The sequence below is a fragment of the Lepisma saccharinum genome, chromosome 26 (genome assembly GCF_977018435.1).
Source record: "Lepisma saccharinum chromosome 26, izLepSacc3.1, whole genome shotgun sequence".
In the NCBI taxonomy this organism is placed as follows: domain Eukaryota; kingdom Metazoa; phylum Arthropoda; class Insecta; order Zygentoma; family Lepismatidae; genus Lepisma; species Lepisma saccharinum.
In genome coordinates, this window is record NC_139254.1 from 60,397,381 (window position 1) to 60,417,795 (window position 20,415).

The 20,415-nt window shown below is 39.3% G+C and overlaps 2 protein-coding genes across 2 annotated transcripts in view; one reads left to right on the forward strand and one right to left on the reverse strand.

The window, feature by feature from the left end:
- The window catches only part of LOC145979761 (large ribosomal subunit protein uL10-like), a 98,406-nt gene that overhangs the window by 20,934 nt on the left and 57,057 nt on the right, over window positions 1–20,415 (forward strand). The window lies entirely within an intron of this gene.
- RpS8 (ribosomal protein S8) overlaps window positions 3,050–20,415 on the reverse strand; it is a 32,855-nt gene continuing 15,489 nt past the window's right edge. Inside the window, exons 3-6 of the mRNA XM_083112683.1 lie at window positions 18,029–18,128; window positions 15,380–15,555; window positions 8,601–8,730; window positions 3,050–3,205 (exon numbers count right to left, since the gene is read on the reverse strand). Coding sequence (XP_082968809.1) covers window positions 3,096–3,205; window positions 8,601–8,730; window positions 15,380–15,555; window positions 18,029–18,128 — 516 coding nt within the window. The 3' untranslated portion in view covers window positions 3,050–3,095. The remainder of the gene's footprint in view (window positions 3,206–8,600; window positions 8,731–15,379; window positions 15,556–18,028; window positions 18,129–20,415) is intronic.

Sequence of the window (20,415 nt, forward strand, 5' to 3'; positions counted from 1 at the left end):
TGGCGCCCTATTTCCCGTTCACTGAGTCCATCCCGTTGCAACTCCACCACTCTTCTCCTCACGGTGTTGTCAATAGGTTTGCCCCTGGCCATGGTGACGATGCACTGCGGTTCCTCGGTGCACAGCACGTGCTTATATACGGCGGACTCCCTTATCGTGTCCGTGACGTCATGCTTCCGTCGAATGCGCCACTATCTGGAATTTTCCGTATGGGTCTGGTGCCTGGTCGAAGTTCAATGTCACGCGTATAGTTCCCCGTTTTCGTTTTTACGTGACCTTGGGTGCAACATGCTGGGATCACGATTCTTGCCTGCTCACACGCCTCCTCTTACACGCATGCGTCACTTCTGCGGGTCACCCATTCCACCGCCTATGCCTCTGTGCATTTAATTACGTATTCCTTTCTGGTCGAACTTCATTGTCACCAAGGTTGTATATAAACAGTAAATTTCGTGTTTAAGGATCTATTTCGCATTTTACAGTTCATTTCGTGACAAAACTGTAGGAAAATGCACCACACACACCTTTCAGAAAGATGAAAAATTCAGTGGCGATGCTACATAAAGGGCAACTAGGGCACTGCCCCACAACAATTTTAACATAAAAAGTTCATCTGAAGAGACGATCGGTATATTCGCGTAACTATTTTTTTTGTTTTTTTCCCTCAACCCCTACGTTGCTGCAACCAGACTTACAGGGTATGCACCCTGTGCGAGGTTAATATATTTCTACGTCCTGTTGGAGAGAGTAAAATCTCGGCTCTGCCCCGGAGACGTGACGTCACTGACTGATCCAAACATTTACAGCATAGGCAAGAGACGGTCCCCTCACAATGGAAAAGTGCAAAATTCGTAGCCGTCTCTGGGCAGTGAACGGGGTGCCCTGCCCATTCATGTTTGCCTAGTTCACCGTTCAGTGTTTCCAACGCTTGGCAGGCAGTTCATTCGTTCTTCCAGCCTGCAGCAATAAGATAGAAAAAAATCCCTCGAATGCTTTTCTTCGCGCTTGTTCCGGCGACCTGAAAAGTTGACAACACTTTTTATTGCACAAACTAGTCCCTCGTATTTTTAAAAAGATACTCCTTTCTTCCCATTGTAATACGGATTTGGATTTGAGTTAGTGTGAGAGTTTGCGTTGCGTTCCGTCTGTGTGTATTGGTCGCTTATGAAATAATTAGTTTTTCGCGATTTTATAGTTACTGTACGTGTTTATTTATTTGTGTAATTGTGTCTGTGTTCCAGCAACTTGACATGCCGAATAACTTCGTAAGTATAAACGAACTTTTTGGGGGTACATGGCCAATGTAAAGTGTTGTAACGGAACTTAACGCAGCATCATCTTCCTACTTAGTCATTGATATTAGTGGATACTTGGTGAATATGACATTGAATCATGTAGAAACTTTAATATCTACGCCTTTCAATTCATTGACAATGGAAGAGAAACTGCAGTGTAACATTTTTCTAATCATTCCAGTATCTACCCAAAGTTTAGTTACTGCAAGCGTATAGGGTTCCGACGTCAGTATTCGAGTTTTTTTTTATTTATGTAATTTGTTCCATATGTTGCTGATTTTTCGTATTCCTACGTAGTGAGTATTTAATGCTCTTTGGAGAGATATCTTGATCAGAATGTTAATTTTATTCCAAATTGTTCGAACAATTTACTTACTCCATATCAAGAAACTCCCCTCAAAAACCTTAAAGAGGAATATAGAGGTAAACTGACCCCCGTCCCCGCCCAAAAAAAAAATGTGCCCTGTCTGACTGAAAAGGCACGCGCCGCCCCTGGAAAAATTAGCATTACAATGTGTTATTCACATTTCGTGTTTTCGTCAAAAACTAAACATGCATGCCTCTAGTTATTAGTACGTATGATCTTGTTTAGTATTTATTGTATTTTATGTTCTAAAGGATGTTCCGTATAGGATGCCGAATTTGTAGAGTGCTATTGTTTTGTTTCGAGGTTGGTAGACCTGTTCTTACCAATGTTGGCATCTGTTGTCATGCTGATTAATGTAGCCTCAATTGTTTTGACTAGTTCTTTGTGGTTTCCTTCCGAAAATCCTCTAATAATCCAGGAGCGTGAAATCCATCCATCCCCAAAGAACGACTGTGTGGTGTTGGTTTTGGCAGGTGGAGTGTGATCTTACACCCTGTGATTTCTTCTTATGGGGGTTTGTGAAATCACAGGTGTACGTCAACAAACCCTTTTGGAACTGAAGACTGAAATCATACGGGTGATTGGAGGTATCGGGACAGACATCTATGAGAGTTATCAATAATTTTGTGGAGCATATAAATGCATGCAGACTCAGTAGGGGTGGACATATGCCTGACATTGTCTTTCACACATAACTGGGAGATGTTTGGATTTTTATTTAATTTTCTAATTCGGCATCCTATATGGAGCACCCTATATTATGAGTAATTCAAGCTATCTTTACATTAGAAAATTCATAGTGTGAATTCAGAATCTAAACTTGTGTAGATGTCAGTTTTGTTTGTAGCATCTATTTGTAATTAGCAAGTGATTCATCTGTATTTGATCTGTGGTCTTGAAATGGTATAAATACGAAGATTTCGCGTAAGAAATTATCACACATTTGCCTCAGATTTTAAAATTCAAAAGAACTGCTCGGTGTTGTAGTTCGGGATGCAAGCTAGGCCTATGCGACCATAGGTACGCTGACAGCCACGCATTGAGGTTATGTGATATAGTTGAGTCAACATACCGTTCAAGCGAAATCCTCACATTCATAAGAAGTATATTTGCATTATAATTGTTACAAATACAGAATAAATCCATCTCCGGGCAATAATGTGGTTTTATTCCTCTGTGCTGTGAGATATTGTTGCCTAACACTATCCCTGTACCAGAGACGAGTCTGTGTACTTCAATGAGTCTCACTGTTCACCGCTGAGCATTATTCGGATATTATTATTATTAATAATACACTTAAACGTATCAACTGAATAAGGTTAAAAAATAAAACAAGTTAGAAAAAAACTAAAGTTGAATAAGGTTAAAAATATAAAACAAACATAAGTACTGTCCAATGTTGTATTTCAATTCATATCTTAACAAAGTTTACACTATTTACCCTTCTTCGCCTTAATCTTTCTCAAATAGAATTCCAACTCCTTCCCCTCAATGACGTACCCATCTGCTCTTCCACACTGTCCAGGGCGACTGGCAATACATGCTGGAAAACAAACACAAAAATTCATGTTTCCTATCAGACCTTACAAGTGTGAACAAGTTAATTGCAACAAAACTGAACTCTAAATGAAATGTTTTGAAATTTAATTCTCTCAACAGTTAAGTAAAGATAAAGTTCCCCATGTATGTAGCACTGTGCCTTACAGAACACTTAGAGGATATTGGGATAGAGACTCCCACATTCTCGATCTCAGCCATTTTGGAGGTGACGTGATCAGCACCATACTTTGGCCACCTTTACTCTCCAGGCTTGACCCCCCCCCCCTGTAACCAAGATTTCAGGCTGGGTAAGCCCCAGGAACAAGGCTGAAATATTCTGACCTTACATCAACCACCCCGGGAATCGAACCAGGGTCTCCCTCATGGCAGTCACATGCCCTACTGTCTAAGACCACCAAGGCTGTTAAAATCAACACACAACAGTTAGAAATTATAAAATATTATTAATGTCTATAATTTGTGAAATATTGTTTTTACAAATGAATAGAGCCCAGGAGTTCAGGCATTATTCTTGATCAAAATAGGCAAAGACAAATTACCTGTATATCAATATGTATATGTATGTAATATATGTATCTATGTAATATGTACGAAATTTTGATCATTCTAAGTTCAAATTGCAGTACAGCGTAAGTTAGCAAATTATTTTCTTTATCAACGTTGTGAACATTCCATAGAGTTAGTAACAATTTCTTACCTTTTGTCCCCCAACACTCCATTTCCTGCTTTCTCAAATAATTTAGCAATGTTTTGAATACTGTGATGCTCAACATCTTATACAGAGTGTTACAAAAGTCGCAAAACCCAAACTTTGGAAATGTATACCATGAAAACCGTAAGAGCCATTTACACCGGGTTTTATGCATTATAAAGCCTCATCATTGAGATATTTTTCAATGTTTAAAATTATCAGTTCACTCCGTACAGAAAATTATATACATTAATAACTGACGGAAAGCAGAAATCACATTTTTCCAGAAATGAACTTCTGAGTAAGAAAAATATGTAAGAAATTATCGAAGGGTCATAATTAGACGACTGATGACTGGTCAGTCTGTCGTTTGCGACCAATATTGGTCATGTGCAACATTTGATGAATTTTTGACTGGCGATTTTATGGGTTGAGTGAAAAGTGCCATTTTTGGGACATATCTCCGTATATGGCAACACTAGCAGGTCGAAATATTGCCAACCGTCGCATGCAACATGTGTCTAAGTATTGGCTATACATTTACGTGAAAAATCAAGATTTTGTGCAGAAATTGGACTCTTTGAGAGAATTTTAGGCTGCCCCTGGTTACATTGTTCTCTTCGCTCACTTTCGCAGCTACTGTGGCTGTTCTTTTCTTTAATTCATTCAGCATGACGTATTCATTGGAGCAGTGAGTCTGCATTGCTGAAGATTTTTTCTACTACTCATTCTTACACTCATGTGCAAGAGGTTTTCCAATAAAAATGCCCTGTTTCTGCTGTATCTCACAAAGCAACAGTTTTACAACCAAACACAACAAATGGTCCCACGAATTGTTTAAGAGTTGAAAAATCAGTTCTCAGATTTTTTCAGCAAATTAACAATGTATTTGAAAATAATATAATTGCTGTTATTTAGATAGATGCTAACATAAATTTATGAACAGTGATAGCCTACAGGATTAGTTTAGTGCATAAAACCTGGTGTAAATATCTCTTACGATTTTCATGATATACATTTTCAAAGTTTGGATTGCGCGACTTTTGAAACATACTGTAGTATGCACAATTGGTAGTATAGTGGAGCCACGAGCAAAACAACCTGCACAGACCTACGACTCATACTCCGAGTAGGGGAGGGGGAGAGTGAACCATGCATTCTTATGGCCCGAGGTGGAGGGAAGAAGAGAAAGCTGCGCAGAGACTTTTTGTCCCAAAGTTTTTTTCCTTGTGGTCGATCTATAGGTGGTTTCCTGGCACCTAGCTTTGAAGAAAATTTTTCGAGCACTGCCTATGTCCATTACAATTTGGAAACATTTATTTACAACTGCTCATTGTAAGTTTTTACAGTATTATCGATTGATTTATAACAGGAAAAATCTTAACTATAATCAGTGCTCGAAAAATCTATCGAGCACTGAGGTGCCAGAAAACCAGCTACTAGCAATTGTGCATACTATAAGAAGCTGATCATCACCATATTCAAAACATCGGATGTGAGAAAGTGGGAAATGCAGGGATGGGGGGGACAAAGAAGAAGAAATTGTTACTGATTCTATTGAATATTCACAATGTTGATAAAAAAATCATTTGCTAACTTACGCTGTATCACAAATTGAAATTAGAATCTTCAAAATTTTCTACATGCAAATTTAAGAAACTGCAATATTAAAGCAAAAGATCACAGTCGCCAGGCTGAAATATTTAGTCGCCATGGCAACCGGCATTGTTTGAGCCCTGACTGATCATGATTTAACTTTGAATAATGTATTAAATCTCAGACTTATTACACATACCAATGTCTTTACCACAATTTAAACTTCTTCAGATTCTCTCGAATTCAGTAACAAGCAAACATGAGCTGAGGGTTAATCATTAAAGAAACCTCTGGATTGCACTCAGTATGTACCAGTTTCATTCCTAAGGGACTAGACTTTCGCTTTGCATTGCAAATTGGTAATTACTGTTCCAAATTATTTAGAAGAAATTACATTGTATTTTTCTCTTTCTATTATCTACAAGAGGTTCCAACATAATGTGTTCAAAATTGATGCCTATAAAATTTACATATTATAGCCAAAGCAAAGCAAACGAACTGTAAATCTAACCAGAAGAAAATGTTGAATTGAGGAATACTGCTCCCAAGCAAATGGATTTTTTTTCATTTTTTAAGAACACTATAACTATTATTTCTACTATACAATTTTGTCCACTTTTTGATCGTAAGGTGCAAGCCTACTATGAATCCAATGTCTCTATCTTCAAACACTACATACAACATTTGTGTTAGAACTTGCTAATTAAAACTAAGAAATTACTAAAAAAAAATCCATGGCCAAGGTTTGCCAGAGCGGCTTTTTCACTGGGTCAGCGCATCGAGTTGCATTGCTACCATTTTATGGCTTTTGACCAGAGTCTGCTACTACTACTTTTCAAGTAGCTCCCCAGTTGCCCTCACTATGTGGGCTCCCACCGAGAATCAAACCTAGGGCTGATTGCACCAAAGGCAAGAGCTACAACGTTTGGACATGCAGAGCCCTGTGCTAGAACTTACTGCTTCTCAAAAGACTGCCTGATGTCCCATGTCGCAGAGTTCAAATGATGAAAAAACACTTCACAAAAAGCTGCTTGTTGTCCCCCGTCACAGCAGCTACCAAACAGGATATAGTAGTTCCTCATCCAGCCACTGTTCATGAAATACGAGGGGGTTTCGATAAGTTTCCTGCCTGACAGGGAAAGTATTGGAATAGATGAAAATACTTTCAGTATGTTGTGAGTCAATGTTTTAGAACATGCGCAAAATTTCAGACAGATCCTGCTAGTAATACTTTTGTGTTATGGGTTTGAAGTGGCCATAAAGTGCCTTTTCACGAAGAACATGGGAGGCAAGGAAATATACGACGAATTGACACAAACAATACCCAATGACTGTTCTTCATACAGCACAGTGAAATCGTGGGTGGCAATTTCAGGAGGGGGAAAGGCTAGGAAAATCCAGAACAGTTGTGACTAAGGAAATTGTTGGTAGTGTACCCAACCTGATCCTTGCAGACAGGAGGATTAGTCTGCAATATGTAGCACACACATTAGACATTAGTTTAGAGCGGGTGTATTACATTGTGCATGAAGTATTGGAGGTGAGAAAAGTTTCTTCCAAGCAGGTGTCCAAACACTGGACACCTGATCACAAGCGGAAAAGTAAAGATAGGAGCTGAAGCACTATTGGACAGTTTTTCACGTACTGCAGGCAGTGTTATTGAACAAATAGTGTATCATCCTGAGACAAAGTATCAATCCATGCAGTGGTGACAAAGTGGATCACCATGCTCAAAAAAATGTCACCAACAGAAATCTCATGAAAAGTAATGGGTGTGATAGATACTTTGGTATTGTGAGGGGATTCAGCGAATATCTGGATAACGGCATCACCTTGAATGTTATGTGGTCCTGTTGGATATTTTTCATTCAGCTTTGAAAGAAAAGAGGCGGGAGAAACTGTCAAAAGACATCCTCTTCCTTGAAGACAATGTTGTTTGCCACAAGGCAGACATCACAGGGCAGAAACTTCATGATTTGAAGTATGATCTCATTGGCCAACCCCCCCCCCCCCCCCAATATCCCGATATGGTCCCCCCCAGAGACTATAATATTTTCCACAAACTCAAAATACACCTCAAAGGTACTGAATTAAGGGACACCAGTGACATCATTTTATCAGTACATGAATGGTTTGCAGACCAAGATATAACCTTATATTAGCATGGCTTAAAATTGCTGCAGGAATGTTGTGCCAAGTGAGTCAACCTGAAAGGGAACTATGTTGAATAAAATTATATTCATTTGCCACTTCTTTCTGAGGCTGGAAACTTATCAAAAAACCCTCGTACACACAGTGGAGACATGGCTGTTTACATTTTTAGTAGGGATGGGACCGATTAATCGGTACCAGCCTATATAGGCATATCGGTAAAATTACCAATGATTTTACAGATCCGATATATCAATAAATATCTGATAAATTAGCGCAAAATTCTGCCATTTTGTTGTAATTTTTATGGATAATCTCCTTGTCCTACTTTCTAAAAAAAAGTAAATGTCTAAATATGCAACTTCTTTTGCACTGCAGTCACATTGAAAATTTATTAAGGTCAATAAACCTTTCCGATTTTTCAAGGACCATTTCTAATTTTATATTGGATAGGTAGAATATCGGTTATCAGTATCGGTAAAGTTTATATCGGTATCGGCCAAAATTTCGTATCGGCCCATCCCTAATTTTTAGCTTTCTTCTTGTGATATAAAACTACAAAGGCAAGAAATCCATTGTTTCATTAGTGATGGGGTGGGGAATACTGAATATCTCCAGTGTATTGGAATAAACACTAGGTTATAACAAACGCATTCTTACATTTGATTTAAATTTTCATAACTTTTTAAAAATACACCACCGATTTTTTTCCATGACCAATTTTCATTTTCCTGACTTTCCAGATTGGGGACAGATTGCAAATTTAGTAATTTATTGAACTGAGAGAGAGGTTGGTGCTAGATTATGGTATGCATAAAATATTCTGGTAAAAATGTAACAATAAAACAGAGTGAAACTGATTTTTAATGATTTTCAGGAAAACAAAAATAATAAAATAAAAAAAGGGAAAATGGAAAATAGGAGTTCTACTGTATATTACCTAGTACTCTTCCTGTGTGGAACTGTTCCTCTAAAGCAGGTTCAACTTTTGCAAACTTCTGACGGGCTTTATATTTGCTCTCCGTCTTTTTAGATCTCTTCTTGTTCAAAACTGCTTCTTCTGCTTCAGTCTAAAATTAATACAAACACAATTTTATCAATAATATTACTAGTGTTTATACAATAACCATTTCAAAAGTATAACAAATACATAATAATCAAATTCAAGGTAATGGACCAATATCGGATTTGGTCACACAAACAACATTGAACCAACAGTTTTGGTAATAGACATAAAGTTCTAAAGAATATAATTGTTCAGGCATATATTTGTGACACCTTTCTGCACCGTGGAATTTCCTTTTCGAAGAATATATGAGAACACAACATGGCTGATTGTTGTGCTGTTTCTCTGGCATTTGCTTTTGTTGGATACAACGTTACTTATGCGACTGATTCAAGTAAAGAAAAATGTTAACTAGAGCCAAGGCAACCCCAGTACCACCAGTGTCAGGAAGTATTACATTTTATTTACTCATACCAATCAATAGGGGCACGCATATTTAGTTTTTGACGAAAAAACGAAATTTGAAAAAACACATTCTAGTGTTAATTTTTCATGTTTTTGAAACGTGTGAGATGCATTTTGTGACCATGTTTTCTCACGAAATAATGCGAAATGAACTGCAAAAAGCGAAATTAACTCTTAAAACACGAAATTCAGGGTGAATTCAGCGACGCGACACCTTCTGAGGTATGAATTATCCTGAGAGTTATGCAATTCACGGAAAATTGATTAATTCTGCTGTTAATATTGGAGAAGCATAAATGGGCTCCTTTACACAGAAATAAACTTAATACTCTGATAACTACATAAATGTGCTATTAGAAGTGAAATGTTAATTCTTTGGAATAAGTAGTTTTTAAATCAAATTTAGGATTATATTCACAATTTTAAAACCAAATTGTGTTTTTATATACCACTTTTCATCCAATTTTTCACCCCTTTAACACCGATATTTTATTTTATTTACTGCTTTTGAACCCGAAATTGACTGTTTTTGTACCGAAAATTTGCACAAAAATATGTGCCTCTACCAATCAATACTTTTCCAGTATTTTGGTCTTTCGCAGGGTCTGCAAACAGTGGTGCAACCACAGCAGGGACCACAACTTCGAATGCAAATCCTGTGGGGGTTGACAAAAATTGTCAGCCAAAGGCACCTGCAGAGGGGAACAGATAAGCAATTGTCCCCCCCCCTTTATTTCAAATTTTATGCAAATAAAAATACATTTCGTAAAATTTTCTTGCTCACTTCGCTCGCACTATTCTTAGTTGAATCAAGTTCGGAGCCGGTTACGAGGCAGTGGGATTCCTCCCTGGGTGCCAAACGATCTAAAATTGATTGACTGATTGAATCTAAATTGTTTTGGGTGTGTCGGCACATCAGGCCATTTTGCACCCTTCAATGAAAACGGGGATGATCTCCTTATCTAAAACCCTTACCTCAAATAAAAAGGAGGCTATAAAGCCCCTCAAAAAAAGTTAAAAAATGCAGGTTGTAAATAGACCTGCATTGGACAAACACAACACATTAAAAAAGGTTAAAACTACCTCAGAAAGAGTGGTAGACCTCTGCTCTTCTCAAAAACCTAAAAACATTCGATAAAACACTGACATTGTCACCCAACATGGACGACAAGTCCTTGAGAAGGTTAAAACTCTGTCCGAGGTTATTAAAATAGGCACATTCAAGAAGAATGTGTCTAACACTTAAAACAACGTCACAACGGAGGGTCGGTCCAGTCCTTGCATCAGATGGCGATGCATTAGATAGACATGTGGGGACATCTCAAAAGTAAAGTGTACAGCACACGTCCTGCAACCATTGCTGAACTGAAACAGAAGATTGCAGCAGAAATCACTGATATTCCTCGAGACACGATACAGCGGGGATTCCAGAGTATCCACAGCAGACTTTCAGAATGTGTACGCCGAGATGGAACATCTTTCTGATGTAATCTTTAAGAAGTAAAGTGACATGTAAATATCATGGTTAATGGCTTACTACGTACATGCATATCGATCATTAAATGTATTTTTCCCCGTGATTATTCGTGCATTTTACGTCAATTTAAATTTTGCCATTTCTCTATGCCACCCTGTATGAAATTTGTATAAGATGATACACAGTTATAAAATAAATAACTCAAAAATTGGAGATGGAGATGCAACGTACCGTTGCATGCGCACTTCTTTCCAAAATATTTTACTCACAAAAACTGTGATGCGTATTATGCATGGAATAATTTCGACAGCCAACATGAAACCGTACAGGGTCATTCCAAGATTTTATGACACTTGCATTAATTTTATGTTTACGGAACCCTATCATGTTATATATCATTGTAAAGCTTAAATCCTGCAGTTTCTGAATATGGTATCAGTATTACATTGAAGATAGCGAGTGCAATGCAATTGAAATAAGCTCATCACAAAATGAAGGAAAGTTCCGATTTTATGGTAATTTGAATGAAAGAAAAGATAAGGAAAAATAAAATAATTAAAATGTATTACTGGTCAAATAATATTATACAGTCAACTCTCGATTCTACGACCCTGGGTATAACGACCCTCTCGAAGTAACGAGCCTTTTCCCGGGAACCGTGAAAAATTTAGAAAAAATTAGAAACATTTGGAAAAAAAAGTTGAAAAATTCAAGGAAATCGGCCGAAAATGCGTTGTTTTTTCCTCCACTCATTCCCTTTACGAGCGCTCTACCGCTCACAATTGGGTCTGAACTAAAAATAGACACCACCACACCATGCTTGAGTGATATCCAATAGCATTTGACCTCTGCCCTCCCCTCCCTCAAGTGCACCAATGTTACCCCGCACCTGACGGCCGCTACCCAACGCGCCAGGCTTGTTTTGCCAGGCTTGCTCTTGGATACGCGAGAAAAGAAGATCGAATGTGCTTCGATGTTATTTTAAATCGACTTGACTCGTTTCCTTGTCCTAAGAGCTGCTGAAAACTCGCAGGTGAGGAAAGGGGGGGGGGGGGGAGCAGCCCGATATGACTGCTGGACTTGCAGTCTTTGCCAATGTGTATGGCAGGTCAAGCTCTTTCATCGATAAATACGCCACCTTGAGAGATAAGATTGCAGGAATGTTCGAAAATACAGATGCGTGGCGCCTGGAAGTCTGGCCCATCTGTCCAGCTCTGACCTAGAGTTCAGCAGGTTCCCGTGAGAGAGCAACTCTCGGCCTTGTAGACGACAACTTCCGGTAACCGCTTTCATTCAAAATGTGTTCTTTGTTCCCTGCAACACTTCATAAAAAAGCGAAACTGTTAGAGATAATCAAAACCACATTGGTGAACTCAAGATCGTCAACTCGCTTAATGCGTTGTCATCCAGGTTTCCACAAAAGTTTACTTCGATCTTACGTGCATCATAACTCCCGTTTCCCACTTCATACGTTTTCCTAATTGTGTCGATGTCGTAATATCTGCCAAAAAAGTGTTCCGTTGGCTGACTGACTTCTCCCTCTTTTTCTGTCAGCAAACGTAGGGGTGGGATTTTCTTGCTGATGCGGGCTGATTACAGGTGAGGGTGGAAAAGGACCCACCCCTCTTCCTTTCCTTTGACGTCTAAAATGGGGCAACCAGTTCTGGATATATTCTTGAAACGAACAAAAACCATAGAACAAGTAAAAAAAAAAATGATCCAACTCCCTTTCCCCAGCTCATTCTCTGCCACTGGTGTGCATGGCAATGTTGATAATTGCAGAATTCAGGGTTTTTTTTTAGTTTTTTTTTATGCTGTTGTCTGCATAGGAAATATTGCCCGTATTATTGTCTGTTGCATGGTAAAACGTAAAGCAAGGGTCATTTCTTTCTTCTTTACACTGCTGTCAAAAGTTCAGTCTTCGACAGTTGCGTTATCTTTAAAATGCTGGGATTTTTCTCTTCCGCCACCTGTTGCTCGAACTTCCAGCTGGTCTCCTTGTTTTTACGATGCAGCTGGCGCCAGGTTCTACCGTCTGGAAAGCTCTTGCTTGCCGATAACAGCGATGACTAGGGGCATGCATATTTCGTTTTTGACGAAAAACGAAATTTGAAAAAACACATTGTAGTGTTAATTTTTCATGTTTTTGAAAGGTGTGAGATGCATTTTGTGACCATGTTTTGTCACGAAATAATGCGAAATGAACTTCAAAAAGCGAAATTAACTCTTAAACACGAAATTTACCATTTATATACCAACGCGACACTTTCTGAAGTCTGAAGTATCCTGTGAGTTATGCAATTCCCGGAAAATTGATTAATTCTGCTGTTAATATTGGAGAAGCAAAAATGGACTCCTTTACACAGAAATAAACTTAATACTCTTATAACTACATAAATGTGCTATTAGAAGTGAAATGTTAATTCTGTGGAATAAGTGTAGTTTTTAAATCAAATTTAGGATTATATTCACAATTTTAAAACCAAAATGTCTTTTTATATACCACTTTTCATCCAATTTTTCACCGCTATAACACCGATATTTAATTTTATTTACCGCTTTTGAACCCGAAATTGACTTAGTTTTTGTACCGAAATTTTGCTTTTTTATTTACCAAAAATATGTGCCTCTAGCGATGACTCATCCAGTGTGAAGGAAAAAGTTATTGTTTTGAATCTCGCAAAGCTGTTTTGATTTGACGATAATGAAATTCGATCTCCAGAAAGGAAAACAAGAGTTAAAATAACTTCATGTTCTGCGCCTTCTGATAAGCAAATCTGTAAATTTAATTTGCATCCACTTTTCTTCAAAACCATTCATGTGGAGAAAAAAAAATAAGTTCAATGTAGGAATGGTCGCTGAGACCGATTAAAAAGACATTGTTTAAGGGGAAAATGTTTGGAGGGGTGGGTGTTTGACATTGAGAATACTCCTAAATCCAACATTAAATGGTCGATTAACGTGAGAGTAAATAACGATCTACCATTTTGATATGTGAAAATGCGCAGTTTCATAAAGCTTGTTTTCAGTTCATTTTATGCTGATGGGCTAATTGGGACTAAATAAACAGTTTAAAGTGAAATTCAATTCCAAACCCGAATGATTATCGACTGCCACGCTGTTTGATGACGTGTCCTAGAATACGCATTGGGTGAAAACAGATCGCAAGTTGCACGTTTCCTTTTTCACCCTGGATTACAATGCAAGTCAAGGAAGGAGTTTGGACTGCTCCCTTGAATGGGGAAGGAGGGTGAATGAAGTTGGTTGAAGCAAAGAAAAGTGACTTTTTTTTTACGATGTATTTTAAACAGACGAACCAGAACGAAAATTATAGCCCTGCCTTTATTTTTTTTTGTCTGGTAACTAGAGAGGTTGTGTTGTTTCTCCCGAGAGATCTAATCTTACCAGTTAATCTTGTAACAGACAATGCTCCAGTAAACCCGTATAAAATCCAACATTCATTCAGCCCGATTATCTCCAGACTTTTGCTGGCACCAGTCTGACTGGTGTCAAGATTCTTCGAGTTTCGCTTGCAATAAGCGAGAGATTGTTTTCCTTTCCATTGGTCTCAGTGCAAACTGGTTTCTCATGAACTAGAATTGTAAGAATTTCCTGGAAAAGCAACGACTGTGCGCAATTGAAACAAAGTAACATTATTTTAAATTCTCGTTTGTGAAAACTTTTTCATGTTCTATTTTCCTTCTCACAACATGCATCCTGTGCATAACAGGTTGTATAACTACCAGAATAAATGGTGTTACCATCTCCTAGGCATCCTTGTGTCCGTTGGAGCTCCCTTTAAGCTGAAAATTGGTGCAAATTCCAATAACGACCCCTTCGAAATAACGACCCTTTTCCCGGGAACTGTGAAAGGTCGTTGAATCGAGAGTTGACTGTATATATAAAGTGCGTAAATGCCTTAATGGAAGAAAATCTTGTGCTGCTAACTGCTAGTTTGAGAGTCCTAAATGTTACGTTAATCACGAAAAAAGTATACATTTTGAAGTTTTCTTGGAAAAAGTAAAGGAGGAATGAGCAAAACCACGTATAAAATTTGAAAGCAATTTCCCACGATTTTTACTTTGTAATGTAATGTTCTGCAACACCAAGGAAAGCAGTGCCATCCTGGTGGAATTCAAGAATGCATCTCCTGTCACATGGGATGAGTATCAGCGGTATTTGTTGGGTTAAGAAATAATAGAAAATAACTTACTGAGCACTGCAAATCCATAACAAAATTTTGAACACACTGTCTACTATTACAGAATAAATAAGGTGGTTAAAGAGTGAAATCTTTGGGATGCTAAACACAGTGTAGGGAGCAGGGGGAGGTGGTGTGGGTTGGTGACTTATGGTGATATTCTTCTCCTCTTGGTCCACATAGCTACAAGCGATTAATTGAATAGGTATGATGTCATTCACTCTTGATCAGCATAACAACAGCTTTGAGATCTACAACTAAGAAGGCCATTTCTTGAAACTAGATTATACTGTGCATTGAAATATAATTGGTTGTCACTTTCCCCATCAAATACCAGAGTGTGCATTATACATGCGTAAATACGGAGTAAATGCAGTTCTAAGTTTACAGTCTGATTTATAAAATTTGCACCTACAAACACTGTACATCAAAGAGTAAATCCACACCACATAAAAATGACATTCCATTAAAGGTTTTCTTGCATTACTTACTGGCAAGTTTCTCTGAACATTCAGTATGGAGAATGGTAGTTTAAAAAGAAAAAAAATGCCATCTGGCAGTTATTCTTACCAATTTGGCTCCTTTCTTTCTTGCCAATGGAAGGGCATAGTGTGCTTCATACCACTGTCTGTATGGTGTAGCATCAATAATAACAATAGCATTCTTCACCAATGTCTTGGTTCTCACCAACTCATTGTTTGATGCATTGTAAACAACATCGATGATGCGGGTCTTTCTGGTACAACCTGCAGAAAAATACAGTTCTAAGTGCAACCCACCAACATGAATACCATCAGTTATTGAAGAGGTTAAGTTAGCTTCTCCCTTTTCCTTAGCTTTTAGAAATGCTAAAGTGGTCAGGGTGTCTACAATTTCAAGACACCAAAATTTCAAAACAAAAACCATAATTCTTCAGACTAAAGCCATTAGGGCAATTTATGTATTTAAACATTTGTGTAAGAAGGTCAATATATTTTAGCTAACACCGTGCTTACAATAACACTTAACCAAGTTTTTAGACTATTCACTTCACATGTAAAAGTGATAAGAAGGGGAACTATAGAAATTGGCTGTTGAAAAGGAGTATCAAAGGTGAGCTCTTATGTAATACTTGACACTTATTGACTTATGTTAACAAAGATGTTTTTTATTGAAAAAATAATTCTAGCATAAATAATGCATAATTACAGTACAATTTAATATAGTATCTATAATAATTCTAGTATCTAGAAACACAACCCACAAATTGAACAAGCAAGTGAGACACTCCAATAGTTAATTACTGTAGTATTATCTACATGAAAATATTTCACACCACCTTTTAATACGCAATTTTATTGCAACCACCGATAATGCTCAATATATCAAATTCAAGTACAGTTTGTCCACAACATATCTTAAAAGATTATTCACCAAAGAAAACAGGCAATCATCAGCATTTAAGTGCATATATATGTGATGGACAGATGAAATTTTGACATACAGATATAAAATTTAACGACACCGATAACTGATATTTAGAGGCATGCATATTTAGTTCTTAGTATTTAGTTTTTCTCTTCCCCTGTTTCATGAATTTTAAATGCATTTGCTAGCATATTTAAATTTCCTGACATGGTCATATTGGCAAGTTTGCCAATCATCAAAAATATGGTCAATGAAAATGTACAATATTATTTTTAACTGAAATGTTTGGCAATGGGTTAAATAATAATTGTGGTAAATTTATCTTTCCTCCAGCAAACTTAAAATAGTCTGTATGAACTGTTCATACGAAGTATATAACAGTCAAAATTCAAAATCAACCTTTCATTTTAAGAGCAAAAATTTTCAGATCATATTTCAATAATGTTTAGGCCATTCTATAGGTCATTTTTCGAGATTTTTTAGGTCATCAACTTCCGAACCAAATTCATGAAGCTCGTAGTACTCAGTACAGAAAGAAAATTGCTCATTGGCTCTATCTGTCAGAGGTAGAGCTGGTGGGTCTGGCAACCTTTTTTGAAGACACACTAATTGTCATTCTCTCGTCCACGCAGTACACCTTACCCTCCTTTTGCAGATGAACGAGGCTCTGGCATCTGGACGGTATAATATGAGGGACTTTTATTGTGGGCTGTCCATGTGTTCGCAGGCCAGCCCTGCTCTCAAAATACTTGTAATTTTGTCATTCTCGCTGTAGAGTTAATTCCCATTTGCAGGAACACAATACTATTCTTTCATTTGTTTTCAGCCACTGAAAGGACCATTGTGGAGAGATGTATACATCTCTCCACAATGAGCACATCTGATATAGATGTTCACAACTTGGTGAATGAGCACATCTATATCAGAGCTCTTTATCCAGTAAAGCTCAACTTCCTGACCATTTCCCTTCTTGCAAATATTATCTGACGTAACTGACCTACTTTTTCAAACGTAAATTTCACCCTTTCATAATTCATATATAGCAATGACTAATACACAGTCTTGTAGCTTACAGTTTGCTGATCATTTGGGTTTTTGCTCCACATCGATAGGATAATTAGGGGCTGAGATATTTCAGATTCGGTAACCCCATACGACACCACGAAATGGCGGATCTTTGAAAACAAATATGGCTGCCACTCGAAACCTACAGCCACTAAAATTAAAATAATGACCGTTTTCAACTAACAACATGGTACAGTAACTGCACAGAGAAAATTAGATTTTTAAAAAATTATCGAGCAACGGTTAACTCGTATCCTGGACCACTTGACATGGATTGACCCAAGGATTCAGGGATGATAGCAGCAAGAAAGCAGTTTATTTTTGCAACCAGGCAAAACAAATCTTTCTGGTAAAGTTAAAAGATATTCTAGACATGATGTGTCAAGTATGTTGAACTTTAGGGTGAATGTGTGGAACAGCAGGAAAATTTCATGGATCTAGCTAATTTCCTTCCTTGTCAGGTCAAAAACATTTCATCTGCTTTTGTATTTCCACTATTCTAAATATTCCTAATACTCCTGGACAACTTGCAAAACACATTTACACGATTGGAACTCCAACCACCTAGTCCATGCTCCAAAAAAGGAAAACTTTGTAATCAATTAACTTTTCCCTCAAACAAAACAATAATTCAGATTACTTTTATTTCAGCCTAGGTGAATTACTTCATCCTTATTGACTTTTGAAAACTGTTGCTTGATCCTCTTAAGATGAAATTCAATTCAGTTAAGTCATGTCAATACTTACACTCAGAACCCCAGGCGAAGTTACCGTGGTCAAGTCTAAGAGCCCTGAATTTCTTGTTGCCGCCTCGAGTTCTTACAGTGTGAACACGGACTGCACCAAGCTGAAAGAAAATTGAAACTAAACATAAATGCCTGATGACAAGAGTGTGTGTCCTCCTAAAAAATTACATTACAAAATGTGCATAAAGGCTCGTAAAACACAATCCCAAGCACTAAACTTTAACATCAAAAATAAAAGTTTTAGTATACAGGGTCTATATGCAGTGCAAAAGAAAAAAAAAATCAGCATGGGGAAAGAGATGAGAATGTCATCATAATACACCCAAACATGTGTCGTTTCGGTTTGCCAGCGAACAAAGAAGTCGGAGGCGAGCCGTTGCATGTGAAACGGACTCCAAGTCCAGCCCATAGGTAACTTTCGAAACCTGAACCAATGACCGGCACAACGTACACCAAAGTATTGGGCTAACACGGGCGCCACATCAACATGATAAAAGCCGTCTACGAGGTCGAGTTTCACCAAGTAATCATCATGATGAAGATGCTTCTGAAGGCCATAAATTGTTGGTAGATGGAACGGCAATTTCGGATAGAAAGCTGTCCATTCGCTGCAGTCGTAGATCAAGCGTGGGGTGCTCGAACCCTGTTTAGGCACTGCATGCAAGGCAAAGGCGTTGCGAACCGAGTCGCATTCTTCGAGAATGCCCGCCGCAACCATACACCTGATCGCCGGGAGAAACGCTGGGTGCGTTCGTCTTGCGCGCAAAGGGCAGTCCCGGGGCGGAGTGTGCACTAGTGGCGGAGCGCCAAAAGAACCTGGGGCCATGAATGTCCATGTAGGAAGGTCTGCGGGCTTCAGGCGAAGTCTGTGGATCACGGGTGGAGCTAGGCTAGCGTCGTCGTCCTCGGGATCACGTTCCGCAGGTTGGCCAGGTTGATGGTCCGGTTGGTCTTCCTCATCTTCATCGTTGCCGTCCTCGTCTCCCGCGTCATGAATGTGTTGGGATAGCATCTCAATCAACGGTCTCCAGAAATCCCAATCTTCGATCTCGCGTACATCTTCTTCCACCAGCACTTCGTCGTACTGTAGTTGATTCATTAGGCGATCAAAGACGAGGCGAGGATCCGGATCTGGCGGCTGACGAGGGGATGGCGGCCGCTCGACGGGGAGAAGACGAGGGGCGATGGGACGTAGCGGCAGGATACGTCGCATTCGTTTCGGCTTTGGCTGCACGAAAGGGGCCCCGTGCCCCTCGACGTCCTCTGGGCGCCGGAGGCTGACGGTAGACTGGAGGCGGCTCCTGGATGGTGATTCCCGGAATGGCACACGCCGTGTCGTTATAAGCTGCCACCTTCCATCCTCTGGAAACGGCGATGACCAGGATTCGCAAACGGCGAGTGAAGAGCTGGAGGTCTTCCGGGGTGAAGTGCTCCGTGTACTTGGCTTCAAGCAGCAGATGAGCGATCTCCCAGTAGTCTCTAGTCGGCATAGCCGGGTCGGTGTGTCGACTGCGGAGGAACGCCACTGCTGCGTCCACATCAAAATCAGGAGCAGGGTCCACATGAGGTGCAACTCGTGCCTGGGGAGCCGTGTCGACCTTCCGACGAAGTTCTTGGACTTCTGCTTGGAGAGGACGTAGCGCATCCTGTAGCATCTGTCGAAATTCTTCCATCTTACACGTGGGGTTCTGGTCCGCCACTGAAGTCCGGGGGGTAATGTTCCACAGGGTGTCAAGCGTCACTTGGCGGGCCGTAATTGGGGTGCGAAAGGCTGATCTCGGCGTGCAATCGCATGCAATGGAGACGAAAACAGGCAATTGAAGAGCTCGGGGGACGTCCGCCACTGGTTCAAGAGTGTCGGAAGAGGCGTCAGACTCCGGGGAAACAGGTACGGTATCTCCCGAATGCGAAGATCCCGCGGACATGCTCTGAGAACGAGAGAGAATCAATCAAGCGCATCGCGCACCCACCTGATCCATCCAGATGAGCCACGCGATGGGCCATCTGCTTTATTAAATTCTGAGTATACAAAGGTACATATGAAATTACAATGTCGAAATACAAAATCTGCCAGAGGCAGTAAATGAGGTACATGACAAACATATCTATTCAAACAATAAAATACTGCTATATTGTCTACATGCAAATCTACCGGTTGGGGGGAAGCATACAAAATTGCCCCCAAGGCGGCGAGAAATTCATAATAAAACGCTTTTTCTTCTGGCAAGTGAAGCATTTGAAACAAAATCTGTCCATCATCCCATGCTGCAGCGATTGAAGAAGTGGTGGCATCTGAGTAGAGTGCACTAAACACTAAATCTCGTTGAAAAACTGGCTGTGGCGTATTCTTAGCCCGCCGAAGCCGTGCGAGGGCCCAGTCCCATAGGG